Source organism: Rhineura floridana, chromosome 11 (genome assembly GCF_030035675.1).
Source record: "Rhineura floridana isolate rRhiFlo1 chromosome 11, rRhiFlo1.hap2, whole genome shotgun sequence".
NCBI classification, from domain to species: domain Eukaryota; kingdom Metazoa; phylum Chordata; class Lepidosauria; order Squamata; family Rhineuridae; genus Rhineura; species Rhineura floridana.
The window spans coordinates 68,725,540-68,740,574 of record NC_084490.1 but is presented as its reverse complement, the minus strand read 5'-3'; the positions used below and the strand labels follow the sequence as shown (position 1 = coordinate 68,740,574).

General features: G+C 40.2%; 1 protein-coding gene across 11 annotated transcripts in view; it reads right to left on the bottom strand.

Annotated features, from left to right (window-relative positions):
- LOC133367017 (poly(rC)-binding protein 3-like) overlaps positions 1-15,035 on the bottom strand; it is a 482,686-nt gene that overhangs the window by 47,381 nt on the left and 420,270 nt on the right. For all 11 annotated transcript variants that reach the window (XM_061590618.1, XM_061590617.1, XM_061590624.1 and 8 more), the window contains 4 exons: positions 11,681-11,704; positions 11,519-11,551; positions 7,454-7,570; positions 4,486-4,617 (listed from right to left, as the gene is read on the bottom strand). In XM_061590618.1, coding sequence (XP_061446602.1) covers positions 4,486-4,617; positions 7,454-7,570; positions 11,519-11,551; positions 11,681-11,704 — 306 coding nt within the window. The remainder of the gene's footprint in view (positions 1-4,485; positions 4,618-7,453; positions 7,571-11,518; positions 11,552-11,680; positions 11,705-15,035) is intronic.

Here is a 15,035-nt window from a genome sequence, read left to right as displayed (position 1 = left end):
TTACTGCAGTCTCAGTTTTCATAGTTAGCTGGAAGAGTAATTAAGTCTTAAGATTTTGCAAATCATGAAGGCATTAATTAAAAAGAAATGGTGGTGCCTGAAAAAGTTCAGCTTTGAAAATGAACACAATTCCTTGATGGGTGATACTTTATGATTTGAAATCTGCTTTTCATCATATGTTCTGTATGAGATTTGGAACATTTCACAATAGTGTACTGCAACCAAGAATAATTTCTAAACAATGGTTGATGTTCTGTAAGTACATACAATCAACCGTGACTAACCCAATCAGTTAATGAGCTAGTGATATTTCCTTCTGCCTCTTCAGACTAGTGACTCTTGCGTACAAGAAGAAGACATGGAAATAAAAGCATTGTCATTGTATATACCTTGCAGTGGTGGCTGGTGGGTGGAGGCAGGGCATCTAAAGAGGGTGAGGCCAGACACACACTCACTCTCACACGCACACTGTTAAAACAGACACACACATCTAGAAACATGTAATGCTTTTGGAGGAGTCTGATTATTTTGATCTATTCCAATCTGAGTTCATGCCTGGCTATGGAACAGAATTAGCCTTTGTTCCCCCAGTGGATAACCTTTATCAAGAGAGGGACAGGAAGAATGCAACCCTGTTGCTTCTACTCAATCCTCAGTGGATTTTGCTACTGTCAACCATGGTATCCTTCTGGATCACCTTCATGAGTTGGAAGTTGGAGGCACTAAGTTATGGTGGTTCCACTTTTACTTATGGAGGCACTTCCAGAGAGTAGCATTGGATGATTATCTTTTGGCCCCTTGGCAATTATGCTTTGGAGTGCCACAAAGCACAAAATTGTCCCCAGTGCTATTTAATATTTATAGGAAACAGTTGGGACCATCATTAAGGGATTTGGAGCACAATGGCATCAATACACTGATCTAAAACAAAGGAGAAGTTCCCCAAGAGTAATAAAACAGCATACAAGGTTAAAGAACCCCCAAAAGCAATGAAAAGGTATAAAAAGCTATTTGGAAGTGAATAGTTAAAATAAGAGATATAAAACGAACTTGTATATATATGAAAAAACCATGAATGATAGCCACTGTTATGTGGCAATTACAATTTCTCCAAGCACCTCAAATGTTTTATGAGATCTCCAGGATTTCCTCCTGCTTCATTTGAAATAAAACTGGAGAATTTCTCACAGTTGGCAGCTGTAGATCCCCTTATAGCCTCTTGTTTGAGGCTTGCCAACTGCAAGAAATTCTCCAGTTTTGTTTCTGCTGTACTTGTCAGTGCCTAGATAGTGGTGGACTGAATGATGGCAAATACGTTGAAACTGAAGCCCTGTGGGTGGTTCCCAGATACGGAGCTTACTCGGTTACCTGTTCCTGATGAGTTGCTCTCTCTGGAGGAACAGGTCTGTAGTATGGCTCCTAGATTTATCATTGTTGCTGCAGGCCCAATTATGGGCAGTGGCTAGGAATGCTTTCTATCGGCTATGCCAGCTGTGGCCTTTCCTGGGCACGGACAATTTGGCCACAGTGGTACATGGACTGGTAACTTCCAGACTGGATTGATGCAATGCACCCTACGTTGGGCTACCCTTAAGGCTAGTCTGGAAGCTGTAACTAGTGCAAAATGCAGCAGTTGGATTGCTTTTTTGGGGGAGGGGCTACCTATTGTCAGCATATGCCACCATTGCTGAAAGAACTGCACTGACTGCCTCTATGTTACCAGACCAAATTTAAGGTCTTACTTTTCATTTATAAAGCATTAAACAACTCAGGACCAGGTTATCTTCGAGAGCATTATGTCCCTGCATGCAGCAGATTAGGCCTTGTTAGTGGCACCATCTGTTGGATGAGTGGCTACCATTCCTGCTTGACATCCTCGAAAATCCAATACTGCATACAAAAGCAGGCAGGAGAAATGAAGTCCAAAGTGCCAGGGGAAAGCACACAAGTGGCTGAGTTGTACAGAATGGTGGGATCCGGGAGATAAAAGAGAGAATGTGGACTCTGGCTAGGAGAGGCAGGTGTAGGACACTGCCCTTACTGGCCCTAATGACAAGCATCTCCTGATCACTAGACAAAACCACAAGAACCTTGGAATTAATGGCACATTATGTGGTTAAAATTGATTATTTACTACCCCCTGTTCATTAGTGTTCTCTTAAATTTATTTTTCAATGCTGTGCCAGATTTCCACGAAAATTTGCTCTGCTCCTTTTTATTGAAATAACCTCAGGAAATTTTAAAAAATAAATTGTATGTCACATTTAGGAACAAGCTGAAGCATGATGTAGGTATGAGTGGAGGGGTGTGCGTGCTGTTGTGCCATGGGATAACAGAATTCCTGGAATCTCAGTTTTTAAAAAAAACACCAGCACATGGCTGTGAAGACATGCTAGAAAGTATGTGGGTAACACTTGCTGAAATCTTAATAACCAAAAGAATAAGATTTCCAGTGGTTGGCTCCAATGCCTGGAAATTCTTCTCTCTGTTCCTATAACTAGCAAAAATCAGAATAAATTTCACAAACTAGTGAAGTAAAAATAAAAATGCCAAAGCAGAAGAAAGTATAGAATTCAGATTTTGTCAGTACAGAATTTGCAGTGCTTGGCACAAATAGTTTTAGTGCAGAGTATGCACAACCACTGTTATGAGATACTATACTACATCTTGAGACGAAGGCAACTTCTTTGCTTTGAGAGAAGAAAATAATGTACATTTATAGCATTATACTGCAGTCAATGCAGCATAATTGACAAAGTAACACAGTTAGAGAATGTAAGAGGAACTCTCTGTGACCCATTGCTTAGTACACCATTAGTGTGGATTCTAGGATCAATGATTAGATGATTCAGCAAAATTATCTATTTGTAGGAAGAACCTTCAGTTTCTTTTTCAGAGATGAAAATATACAATTGATGCTGTGTTAGTGAACTCACAAGCCTTTGGTTAATCATGAGTTGCACATGCAACTCTTTATAATATGCACCCTCTTGGAAAAGTGAAGGAGGCATATCTTGCTATGAAAAGTGAGAAAAGCCTACAAAACCATACCTTACCCTTGCATAGAAGAAAGCTATACTGTAACTATTTTTGGAATGTTTTAACTGTTTTTAGAATGCTTTTCTTTTGTTGTTATTAAATTGTTTTGTTGATATGTTTGCTATCCTGGGCTTCTTCAGAAGGAAGGGCAGGATACTACTACGACTACTACGTCGACTACGACTACGACTACTAGTACTAGAGTAAAAGCTCACTGGCAGAATATAAATATGGTAAGTTTGAAATTTAGTTTTGTATTTCTCATGCCTCCATTGGAATATCATTCTTTCAGTAAAGTTTGGAGACCGTGAAATTACCCTTACACACTCCTTGCTGGAAAGGTAGATTGCACATAATGGTGCACTCCCCCTTTCCTCATCCTCTTGCATTATCCAATTTCTTCTCTGACTTCCTGGTATTATCCCACTGTAGTTTTCTCTTAAAACCAAAGCAGGCAAATTGAGTTTGCACAAATCATAGATTACTTGGTTAAAATGTAGCATAAACTATGTTTGTTCAAACTAACAAGGGAGGGAATCGGAGTATGCAAGGGAAGGAAGGAGCAGGAGGAGGGAGCAGGAAGAGGAAGCAACGAAACCTATGGCATATTGCTGATCCTTCAAACCATGGGAATGTTACATCTGAACAGACCATAGATCTGATTTCTTTGAAACTTGAAACCCAAAAGGCTTGCATTAGGAGCCTTTTTCTAGTAGAAAGACCAGTAATCAGTAACTATTGTTTCTGACCAGCAGAAATTTCATCAAGAAGATATGATCATAGCATGTGATTCTGTCTGCCCTCACTGCTCCTTCTCCCCATGAGGATATATGTGTACTCTGCATGGGGGCTTTGGAGCTACAGGGATCAATTGTGGTGAAAGACACAACTGAGATCCAATCAAATGCCATGTGGACATACCTAAAGAAATGCCAAATGTGCCCATTAACTGATGATGACTTCAGGATGTGGAAGCAAGCTACTAAACATCATGCAGGACAAACAGAGACTCTGCATCTGGGGAGGTGCCTGAGTTAAGGAGAGGAATGCGAAAGATTGCTGCTTTCTGTTCTTGGCTGCTAGGAAAGCCCTGTCATCCTTTCACTGGATGTTTTCAAATTCTGTTGCAGGGGACCCTGAGTTCCTTGGAAGCATGTCAGGGATTCCTTGTCAAGAACATTAGTCAAGTGTAGAAGCTTCCCTGAAAGATAGCTTGCCAACCCAGGATGGGTGTGTTTTACAGCACAAGCTCGATCAGTGCTCTGAATGGACTGAGTATGCATCCTATAATATGCCCCCCAGTATTGTCTGCAATGCACAGGCATTCCATGATGGACGTGCAAGACTTTAGCAGAGAAAACAATGGGAAAAGATTTCTCCGAAGCTAGAAACTTTGACAATCTCTGTGCTAAAGAAAACAGTGAATACTCTAGGTTGTTGGCCTACCTCCCTGATTTCTTTGATTTTGGATCCTCCTTTGCCTATAAGGGATCCGCATTGGCTCGCAGGAACTACAAGTCGCAGTGTTACTGGTGGCTTGCTGGTTACCGTGCTGTTTGTCATTGAAGCATTGATATCCTGTAATGACAGTGTAAAGAAGGATTAGGCAAGGATTTATTATTCCAGTGGAATCTTGAAAGGATAAGTTGAAGTACATAAGCTGTACTTAGAGAAAGCTTTTCTGCATATATTATATGCTGTACTAATATACCTTAAGGCACAATCCATCTGACATTTTTCTTCTGTAGTATTGCAATGGATACCACCTTGTTTCATTGGGGTTTACATAAGACAAACGTTAGTTTTTTGTTGCCAATATGCAGTCAACTGGTGATTGTCCATAAACATTTCACACTTTTAATGCAGAGAAAAGAACATAGAGAAAGCAAAATTACTGAACTGATAAGTGATAGATGTAAATCTATGTCTGAACTGTTCTAAATTTCTAATTCCCATATTGACCACCAAAGATTTATGCACATGCTATCTTTAGTTCAGAATGGATGGAGCCAGTTCCATATTATGTGTGAGCAGAGAGTTGTGTGGTATTAGTAAACCAGGAGCACAGGACAATATGCCCATCATTACACTCTGCATAATGTACATCCAGCTCAGTGGAGAAAGCTAGTCTAAAAATAACATATATGTGTTACAGAAAATAAATCCTTAATTATGGAGAGGGGATTAATAGAACAAAAATATTATAATCATCCATCTTAAAATTAGTCTAGCACTAGACAATAACTAGGAGAAATATTAAGCTTAATTCCACTTTACTAACTCATACAATATAGATATATGGATGCTATGAGATGGACAGCTCACTCCACACTGGTCAAATGACCTTCTTCTCTAACGCAGCAAAGTCATGTGACTAGCAGTAAATCTGCTTGATCCTCACCTAAAGAGGATACAGATACATTTAAATGCTCTGAAGCACTAGACAATGATAGAATTGCTATGATTTCTACAGCATTCTACCAGCACCAAGACTCTACCAGACTCTAGAGCATGTTTCCCCCACAAGTGACTCCTTCTCTTAGGTAACAGAATCTTTGGCCCCAAGAGGTCATGTTGTTCAGTCTTCATCAGTCCTCTCTTTACTTAGGCTCAGTTTGTTCAAACATTGTGGGACCTCAACAGGGGCAGATTGCTCCAACTCTAGCTAACTACCCTCCTCTACTACCTTGTTCCTTTGCCCCATTTCTATGTTTGTTGTTTTCTTTGGGTTAGTCAGGAACCCTACATGAACACAAAGCTGTGTGTTCTCCCTTAAATAAATATGCACTTCATTGGCTATCATGAATTCCAAGATGTCATGATCACCTTCCCCTCAGGCCTTCTGGGGTTTCTGCTAGCTACCAGTGGTGCACTGTGGATGTGGTGGGTGCAATGGGGTGCTCCTAGCTGCCAGTGGAGGTCCTTCACTAGTGGAGAATGGCAGATCTAGCAGGGTTGGGTGGATTGACACCTCTTCTTCCTCCACAAAATCCATCCCATCACAGCTGATCAGGGATTTAGAACACACTGCAAAAGCCTGAGTTGGGTGTCACAATTGTGCTCCTTAAGGTCCCTAAGACCCTCAAAGCCTCAGGTTGTCTTTTCCTGTCAGAGACTGCTTGGTGAGTCCTTCATCACTTGGGCTTAGATCCCTTCTCATCTAGGACTGATAAACTAGACTATTTTACATTATGTACAACTCCCTACCTACATAGGTTTTTTGTAGCATAGTGGTCCCTTTCCCGTGCGCTGCACTTCTCTTTTTTTACTCTCTCCTGGCTTGCCAGCCACTGGGCTTACTATCCCAGACCTGTTCCCTTAGGCTTTCCTGTACCTTTAATTTTCATTGTAATCTGACTCCTTTATTCCTAGTTTCTCTGGTTCACTCTCCTAGCTCTGTAGCCAGTACGTGGTCTGTAAATCCTTCAAATTCCATCTGTTGTCTCTCCGTCCCTGGGACCTCTCTCCACTTTTGACACATCTTGCCTTTTAAGTAGACACCTGGGAACGCCACTGCTATCCTGTCTTGTCACTTCCAGCCCACCCATGCCTTGATCTGGTTGGGTCAGCAAAGAAGTGGCATGGAAGGTGTCAGCATCCTTTATATGCTGACATTGGCAATTTCTTTGTTAGGACAACCCAAAATGTCACTAAATGGCAGCAAGCTTTTGGGGGGTCCAGAACTCTTCATCAGGCAACATGTTACTTCTTCACATTAATCCCCAAATTTCAGGGAGAGCTGGTACTCCACGGTGCTAGCTGATCTACGAACCAGAAAGTTCTTGGTTCAAATTGCTTCTGTCATGAACTTGCTGAGAGGCTGTAGGCAAGTTACTCACTCTCAGCTTCAGTCCCCCAATATGCAGGAACTTAAGAAGCTGCCTTATACTGAGTCAGATAATTGATCTGTCTAAAATATGGAGAATACTGACTTACAGGGTTGTTGGAAGGATTACAACAAAATAATGCATGTGAAGTGCTTTGAACACTTGAAAGAGCTATTGAGGCTCTTTCCTCAGATTTATTATAGTTTAATGCTAAATTTGGTGGCAACTCCATAAAAAAAGTGTAATATCTGGGGGAAAATGCCTCAATTCTTAACTGTGTCATATGATATTCAAGTTAGATGCTTTAGAAAGTTTTTTTTCCCAATTCAAAACCCAAATAAGACATGGCATACAAACATTTTTGTCTCTTCTCCACATGTATCTGGAGAGGATTGATTTTTCCCACAGAATGCAAAGTGGAAAATAAATGCTTGAACAACATGCACATGGCTTGTTATTTCCATTGTTATGTTCCATTGTTGCTGCCGTGAGCATTTATAAAACAAATTCTGTCTTAAAACAAACATGAGGAAATGAATTAATATCTGTAGGGTGGATTAATGTAAGAGGAATTTTCATAGACTTACTTCTTCAAATTTTAGTGCAATCATAGAAAAAGCCTTGAAAATGGCATCTGTTGGGCCTGTTATTGTCACAATTCTTTCCGGACAGGAGCCTTCTGAGATGTTGATTCGAGCACCACTCTGTGGAAATGGCAATCCCCCCACCCCCCCAAAAAAATTATTTGCGAAGTATCTACTTAACAGTCTACAAGACTTGAACTGAAAATTAAGCCCCTCACTTATCTAGCATAACAGCACATATATAGCACCCCACCCCACCTACTAGTGGAGTGTGTAGTATTAATTGAAGAAATTGTTAGATAGGAGACAGGTCAGATGTAGCCATTAAACAGGTTGACATTAAGGATAGTTTTTTCTTTTTTTAAAAAGCTGACACTGTAATGAACAAAAAGCGCAATAGTGCTAGTTTGTTAAGATATTATGAAGAGAGTTGAGAATAATCAGTGCTACGCTTCAGCTGAGTCTGAAGTTACTTATATGATAAACACATTTGCCATGATCCAAGAGCCCTGTGGTGTGCACAGGGTTTGTGCTTTTTTTCTTTCCAGCTGCAGCCCCTTCTGCTAAAACAGACGTACATCTAGAAAGCTCCCTCATCTTCAATACTGGCTTTTCAGGGGATGCACGGGGATCGTACTGTGGGAAGAGGGCCCCCTCAAAAGTCCCTGAGTGCATATTGAGACTCAAGTGCAGGTCATGGTAAACAAATTAAATCTATATTTTTATTACTTATATTTATAACTTACACAATAGGAGGTAATTTTCTAAAAAAATTATTAACATTTTTCAAAAATTACAAAAAACACTTAGAACACGAATATAAGATACAAAGTTGTATTAGCTATGTACTACATGAAGTCCAGCTTTTGGAATCCTGGTTGTGGGTAAACTATGGTCAGAGCAAATAATAGTTTGTTACATCATGTCAAACAACAGTTTCCTGCTAAGTGGAAGCCAAAGCTTCTAATCATATTCTCTCACATGTGGAGAAAGAAGACAAACTGCTAGATCTCAATTGTATCCTCAGTTATCTTCTTTCTGTTAGGAAGATGTCTAATTTCATGAATTAAAATAATTTTTATCTACCAATTAATATTTTTTTTTGCTGACAGAGAACTAGGGATGGATGAATCTGTCAATTTTTGCTTCTCTCGGTTTCTCATTTTTCCAGTCTTAAATTCAGTTCTCCACATTTCTGCAGCAATTTGCAAATTTTTAAATAAAAAATTCCTTATGAAAATTCATCAGCACTTTAGTGTGAATTTCTCCTAATAAACACATTTTATGCAGTTTTGGCAAATATGCAACCAAAATGCATTTTTGTATGTTGTTTTAACTAATGTATGCACACTTTACCCTAATATATGTGCTTTTTTGTAAACATTGCTTGGCTGGAGAACTGCTTTGCAAAATTTGGAAAAGTGTGAATTTCAAGGCATGGCTGTGTTTCAGTTCTCATATTGCTTTGGAAAATGCAAATTTGGTAAGTGTGAACTGAATTGAATTTCTTCTCCATCCTAAAGAGAATTCCTCCCAGCCCCTTTATCTTGCATCTCACTCCTTTCAGAATGTAAATCTGAGAACAAGGACCATCTTATTGATTGTTGTAAGCCACTCTGGGAGCCTTTCAGCTGAAGAGTGAGATAAAAATACTTCAAATAAATAAATAAATAAATGAAATGTTCAAAACATGTTAGGACCATTGTCATGCTTAATGTAATGACTTCCTGTGTCCTTTAGAATCATTCCCTTTACAAACCCTCTCAAACTGACATATCATACCACAAATTGCATGACATAAACAATTATACAGCCACGAGAGTGGTTGTATACTATAGCCAGCGTGGACTTTTGCATTCTGCAATATTAAATTGAGAATACCCCCCATGCCATTCTGCTGCTTCCCATAAGCTCATTTCAAAACAAAACCTGAATTCAGTAACCAGTCAGCCACTCTTCCCGGAGAATTCTGAAAATTGTAGCTTTGTGAGGGGAATAGGGCATCTCCTCACAACTCTCAGCACCCTTCACAAACTACACTTCCCAGGATTCTTTGAGGGAAGACATGACTGTTTAAAGTGGAATAAATGTCTGGTGTTGATGTAGCCAGGATCAGCTTTGGTTGAAATTTGGGTGGGAGAGTACATGTGTCTGCTGTAGAATAAAATGGTGAGGGAAACCCTGAAAATGTTTTCCTTTTAGAAAGGAAAGGGATTTTCTCTCTACCCAGTGCCCAACCACCTAATCTCCTTCCCTCCCTACCCCTACCCCTACCCCTACCCCCTCTTTCCTCTTCCCCCCTCCCTGCCCCTTCCCCAGGTCAGTTTCACCTATCCTGATTGTACAGGAGTAAATCCCATTGAACTCAAAAAGAATGCAAATGATCAAACCTGCCCTGCCCTCCTCCTCCCATTATCCCTTCCCTTTTGTCCCTTCCCTCAGACCTCCCTCCCCATCCCCTTCCAACCGCCTCCCTCTCCTTCCCTCTCCTGTCCCCTCCCCTTCCTCCATGGTCAGTTTTACTTATTCTAAGCATGATTGCACAGGAGTAAATACTACTGAACTCAATAAGCATGCAAATGATCAGACCTGCCTTTCCCCTCCCCCTCTCTCCTCTCCTTCCCCCTCTCTTCTTCCTTTCCCCTCCTCTTCTCCTCTCCCTTCCTTCTCCCCTCCCCTCTTTCTTTTTCCTCCTCCCCTGCTGACTTCAGCCTTCCCTGCCGACTTTAGCCCTCCCTCCCTCCCCATGGTCAGTTTCACCTATCCTAAGCATGATTGCACTGGAGAAAATCCCACTGAACTCAATGAGCATGCAAATGATCAAACCTCCCCTCCCCCTCCTGCATGCTCCCATCCCCCTCCTCCCCTCTGCCCTTCCTCCTCTTCTACCTCCGCTCTTCCTCACCCTCCCGTCCCCATTCCCCCATGGTCAGTTTCACCTATCTTAAACATGATTACAGGGGATTAAATACCATTGAACTCAATAAGCATGCAAATGATCAATCCATTCTCAGAAAACTTGCACAGGATCCCGTATCTGACCTCCCCCTCCCCTTCCTAAACATCAGTTTCACATACCCTAGCATGATTGCACATTGAACTAAAACATGCAAATGACCAAACCTGCCCCCTCCCCCTCCATCCTACCCTTACCTCTCCCCTCCCCCCTCCCCATTCCCCTTCCCCATTTCCCTCCTTCCTGCTCCCATCCTTTCCTCCTCCCCCTCTCCTCTCCTCACTCAGCCCTCCCTCCCTCCTCCTTATCCTTTGTCCCCATGGTCAGTCTCACCTCTTTCTAAGCATGATTGCACGGGAGTAAATCCCACTGAACTCAATAAGCATGCAAATGATCAAAATTACCCTCCCCTCCCCTCTGCCTCTCATCCCCCTTTCCCCTCCTTCTCCCCTCCTCCTCCCCTTTCCCCTCCCTTCTCCTTCCCTCTCCCCACTTCAGCCCTCCCTGCCTCCCCTGTAGTCAGTTTCATCTTTCCTAAGCATGATTGCATGTTAGTAAATGTTACTGAACTCAGTAGCATGAAAATGATCAATCTATTCTCAGCAAACTTGCAGAGGATCCCATTTACTATCGCCTGGATTACAAAGCTGAGAAATTCACTAATAGACAAAATAAATTGTAGTTTTAGAACATACCTATACCCAACAAACTTTAAAAAGTAAGGAAATTGGGCAGCTATAGTGAATGCACCAGGGAGCAGGAGACCTGACCTCCTCTCTGAGATACTGTACTGCCCTGCAAATTTGTAAAAATGCAAAGACAATTTGGGTTGGTCTTTCACAGTCCAATCCACTTCCTGTGCAGCTTGGAAGAATTTGGTAACATGTGCCACACCTGGACAGCACTATGTGATGTGTCACAGTGACATCAGACAGGAGCCTAACAAAAAACTGTGAATTGCAGTTTATTGCAGGGAGGGTTTTTTTAGCCACTTGGTGGCAGGACTGATTCATTCATGTGAGCAATACATCTTATTCTTTAACAGCAACACCAGACATATATTTTCTGAAACCGAGGGAAATTTAAGTCAGAGTACAAAAATTTCATCTTACCTCCTCCCTCATCTTCTTGACAGTTTCACCTTTCTGTTAAAGAAACAGAAAGCATGTATTAGCTCATACGAATACATTCAGAGACTGGTGGATTTGTAGAAAAATATTAAATCAACAGAATTGACTGAAACAAATTCAGCCTTGAGAAAGTGGGTCACAGACCTTTCCAATGATGCTGCCGACCTCCTGAAACAAAGCAAAGCAAAATATAAATGAATGCAAGCAGAAAGGAGAAATATCATCAACACATCTATAAATCTGAGCATAATAAATACCCAGTATATCACAAACTATAATTTTAAAAGTAGTATGTAACTGAAAAACTTTAAACAAAAATGCACAATTGTGGTGTTAAGCAGTGAACTATAAAAATAAAATCAGAGAGAGTGAACTTGAATTCCACAGAGTGGATATGGCCTGAAATAATTTCACATGGCCTACTGAGGCCCAACCAAACATTTAATCAAAGTATTATATAACGTTTGTCAGCATTTTCAGTCATAAAGAACATAATTTTTAAAATGTATTCAATTTCAAATCTTACTGAATGCTGTGCTATAGAGTTATGAAATCTTTTTTAAAAAGGCATAAATATGATAACAGAGGGTCTGTTCATGCCCAAAGTGGATATCAGAGAAGCAAAGCCTGAAGATCTCCTGCTCTGTCCCTGTCCACAGACTATGGATAGTAAGTAGGCTGCACAGACAGATGTTCATGCATTAGTGGAAAATGATTTATGGAAACATTGTTAACAAATTTTAGAGTTGGATACAACTTGCATTACTGTACTCCAGACATCTTGCACATGTTTAATACAATGTAACACCATAGCTCCCGCTGATTCACTCATTTGACTCACTCTTGTCTCTTGACCAACAAACGTTACCATTCATGTATTTAAAAAATTCAATGTGTGGATTCAGCTTGACAGATTTTAGAGCCAACATTTGCTTCTGCAAGGCAGGCACTACAAACATACTTTTTAATATGCATATTCAAATTAGATTTTGGACTTTGATGCACCATCTCTAAAAGGAAGCACGTTCCATTTCAGTTGCAGTCCTATACACTGTGTGACCCAGGAGTAAGTCCCACTGAACTCAATGGGCTTTACTTCTGAGTATACATGTCTACTAGGATTGCACTATTTAGGTAGTTTCAAAATTGCTGTGCAAAGTTTCTGAGAACATCTAAACAACCAGTTTAAAGAACTGTGGATTTATTTATTTATTTTTGCAGGTCCAGTCATTCTTTCACAACAGTGAAAATGAAGTAAAGATTATACAAACATGAGAGCAAAGGCAATAACATGAAGCCTTTGAACGTTTAGAAGATCCAAGGACCACATTAATTCAGAGTTTGTACACAATGGGAAGTCCAGCACTTCTGTGTGCCCTGAATATAATTGTATTATACACACATGCCATGTTCCAGTTCTATGGCCAGTAACTGCAATGCAGAGAACCAATGACACGGTAGAAGGTGTCTACCACTTGGGAACAAGGAGCAGACCTAAGAAGATGTGTTTGAAACTATTACATATGAGAATAAAATTCATGATGTACCAAATTAAGAGATATGTGTGAAACTGTGAGATATGTGAAGGAAATTCATGATCGATCAATCAATCATTTATTATTACGGTCAAAGACCAACACTATAAAATATGACTTTTTCTGGCATGACAAAATTCATGATGTAGCTAATCACAATAGCCATACACAGCCATTTCCCCAAATTTCATTTTAAAATTTTGTTTCAAGACTCATCATCACATTCACCAACACCACATGATACATGATACATGATACAGCCTTCCTATATACCACTACAGAATGCTGGTGGATCACACAATGCTTCAACTGGGCCTGAAACTCTACCTGTAGAAAACTAGCATGTCAAAGAGAAAGGCTCTAGTTTGGTCTTTTCTTTGAGATGCCATTCCCTATGTTTGGGGAGTTTAAGGCACAGGGAGAACATTTAGCCACATAACTTCCCTGTGTTCGAAAGCAATACAATCTCAGAAATACATAAGTTTTTCAATTGTTTGAGAATCACCAAACACATTTTCTATACTTAGATCTCACCCTCACGCAGAGTTAAGTTTAATTTTCAGCAAAACAGAGCAACCATTTAAAAGATACATTGTTTGGGAAGGAGAGGACAAACATTTTTGGCATGGAGCATACACTATTTTACTGAGTGAATGTTTTTTCAAAAACTTTCAAAACCATTTTATTTTTATGCATTAACATCAAATGCCTAAGTGTATTTAAAGGAACTTATTGTCATATAGCTAAATGGTATTAATTATAGGTATTTATGGTATTAATTTTGAGATTTAGTTCTCTGAAATAGCAGGTCACTAAGGCTTTTGAGTCTGTTTATTTATTTAAGGCATTCATATAACACAATCATTCACATTTCTAAGCGGTGTAACAAGATTATAGCAAAACCAAATGTCCAGGTTCCTTTTTAAAAATCCCACCCAAATACATTTGGTGAGACTATTGCAAAAGATCAGGAATCGGTTCAGTGTGATTTTGCAAACTCAAGAACCTCACAAGGCCCTTTCGAATCCCATTTTAAGTGTCCCACACATTAAGGGACACCCGGGTACAGATGTTCCTCCTTCCAGGGGCAGGGCTCAGATTCTCTCTGATTCCCTCTTCTAGTGCCACATGTACTTAGGCTGAACTCTAGCCTAGAGTTTTTGCTCCACCTGCAGAAAAAGCTTTCTGCAGGCTTTTGGCTGTTACTTACTTTTAAAGAAAGATGCCCTCCTGCTGGGAGGAAGGGCAGGATATAAATCAAATAATAAATAAATATTCCATTTAAACATTTATTCTGAGCCTTTAAAGAAGTGCCAATCTATTTACATTTTTAGACTTGCTCAAGCTAGGGTAAGGGAGAGAGAAGGGATTTTGTGGTTGCCATAAGGACAATCAGCACTGCCCACAACTGGAGAGGACGGGAGAGAGATGGTTTTATTATTATTATTAAAACATCCAGCCAACAAGGACTCTGCACAGCTGGTTTCTTCTGGGAACAGAAAAACCAGTTCCTCTGGAGCTCTGCTCTCCCAGAAAGATGGTACATATGTCCACAATGGGATGGGTGTGGATCCACAGTGAGTTCCTTGCTTTAGTAAGGTATTTTATGCATCCTATCTCTGTTGACTCCACATTACTTCATATAGTGCTCCTAGCCCACTTGCCGTAAGGGGAGCACACTGTAAGTCTCTTAGAAAACACTTTTTTGCTGGAACACAGAAGAACACGTTATTTTATAAAAAAGGTTTTGCAGATTTTCTTCTGACTCTGATAAACAGTAAGTACCAGCTTGAAACAATTAGGACATTTAATTCCCTAATAAATAATTGAGAGTACATGCAACATTTTCCCCTGCTGTTGCAGGAACAGTCCTTTTTGTCCCTTCCCCCAGCCCTATTTCAAGTTTGTCTTTCCCTCTACCTACATCAAGTTGTGCTTATATAAAAATTAGGCAAGATGGAAAT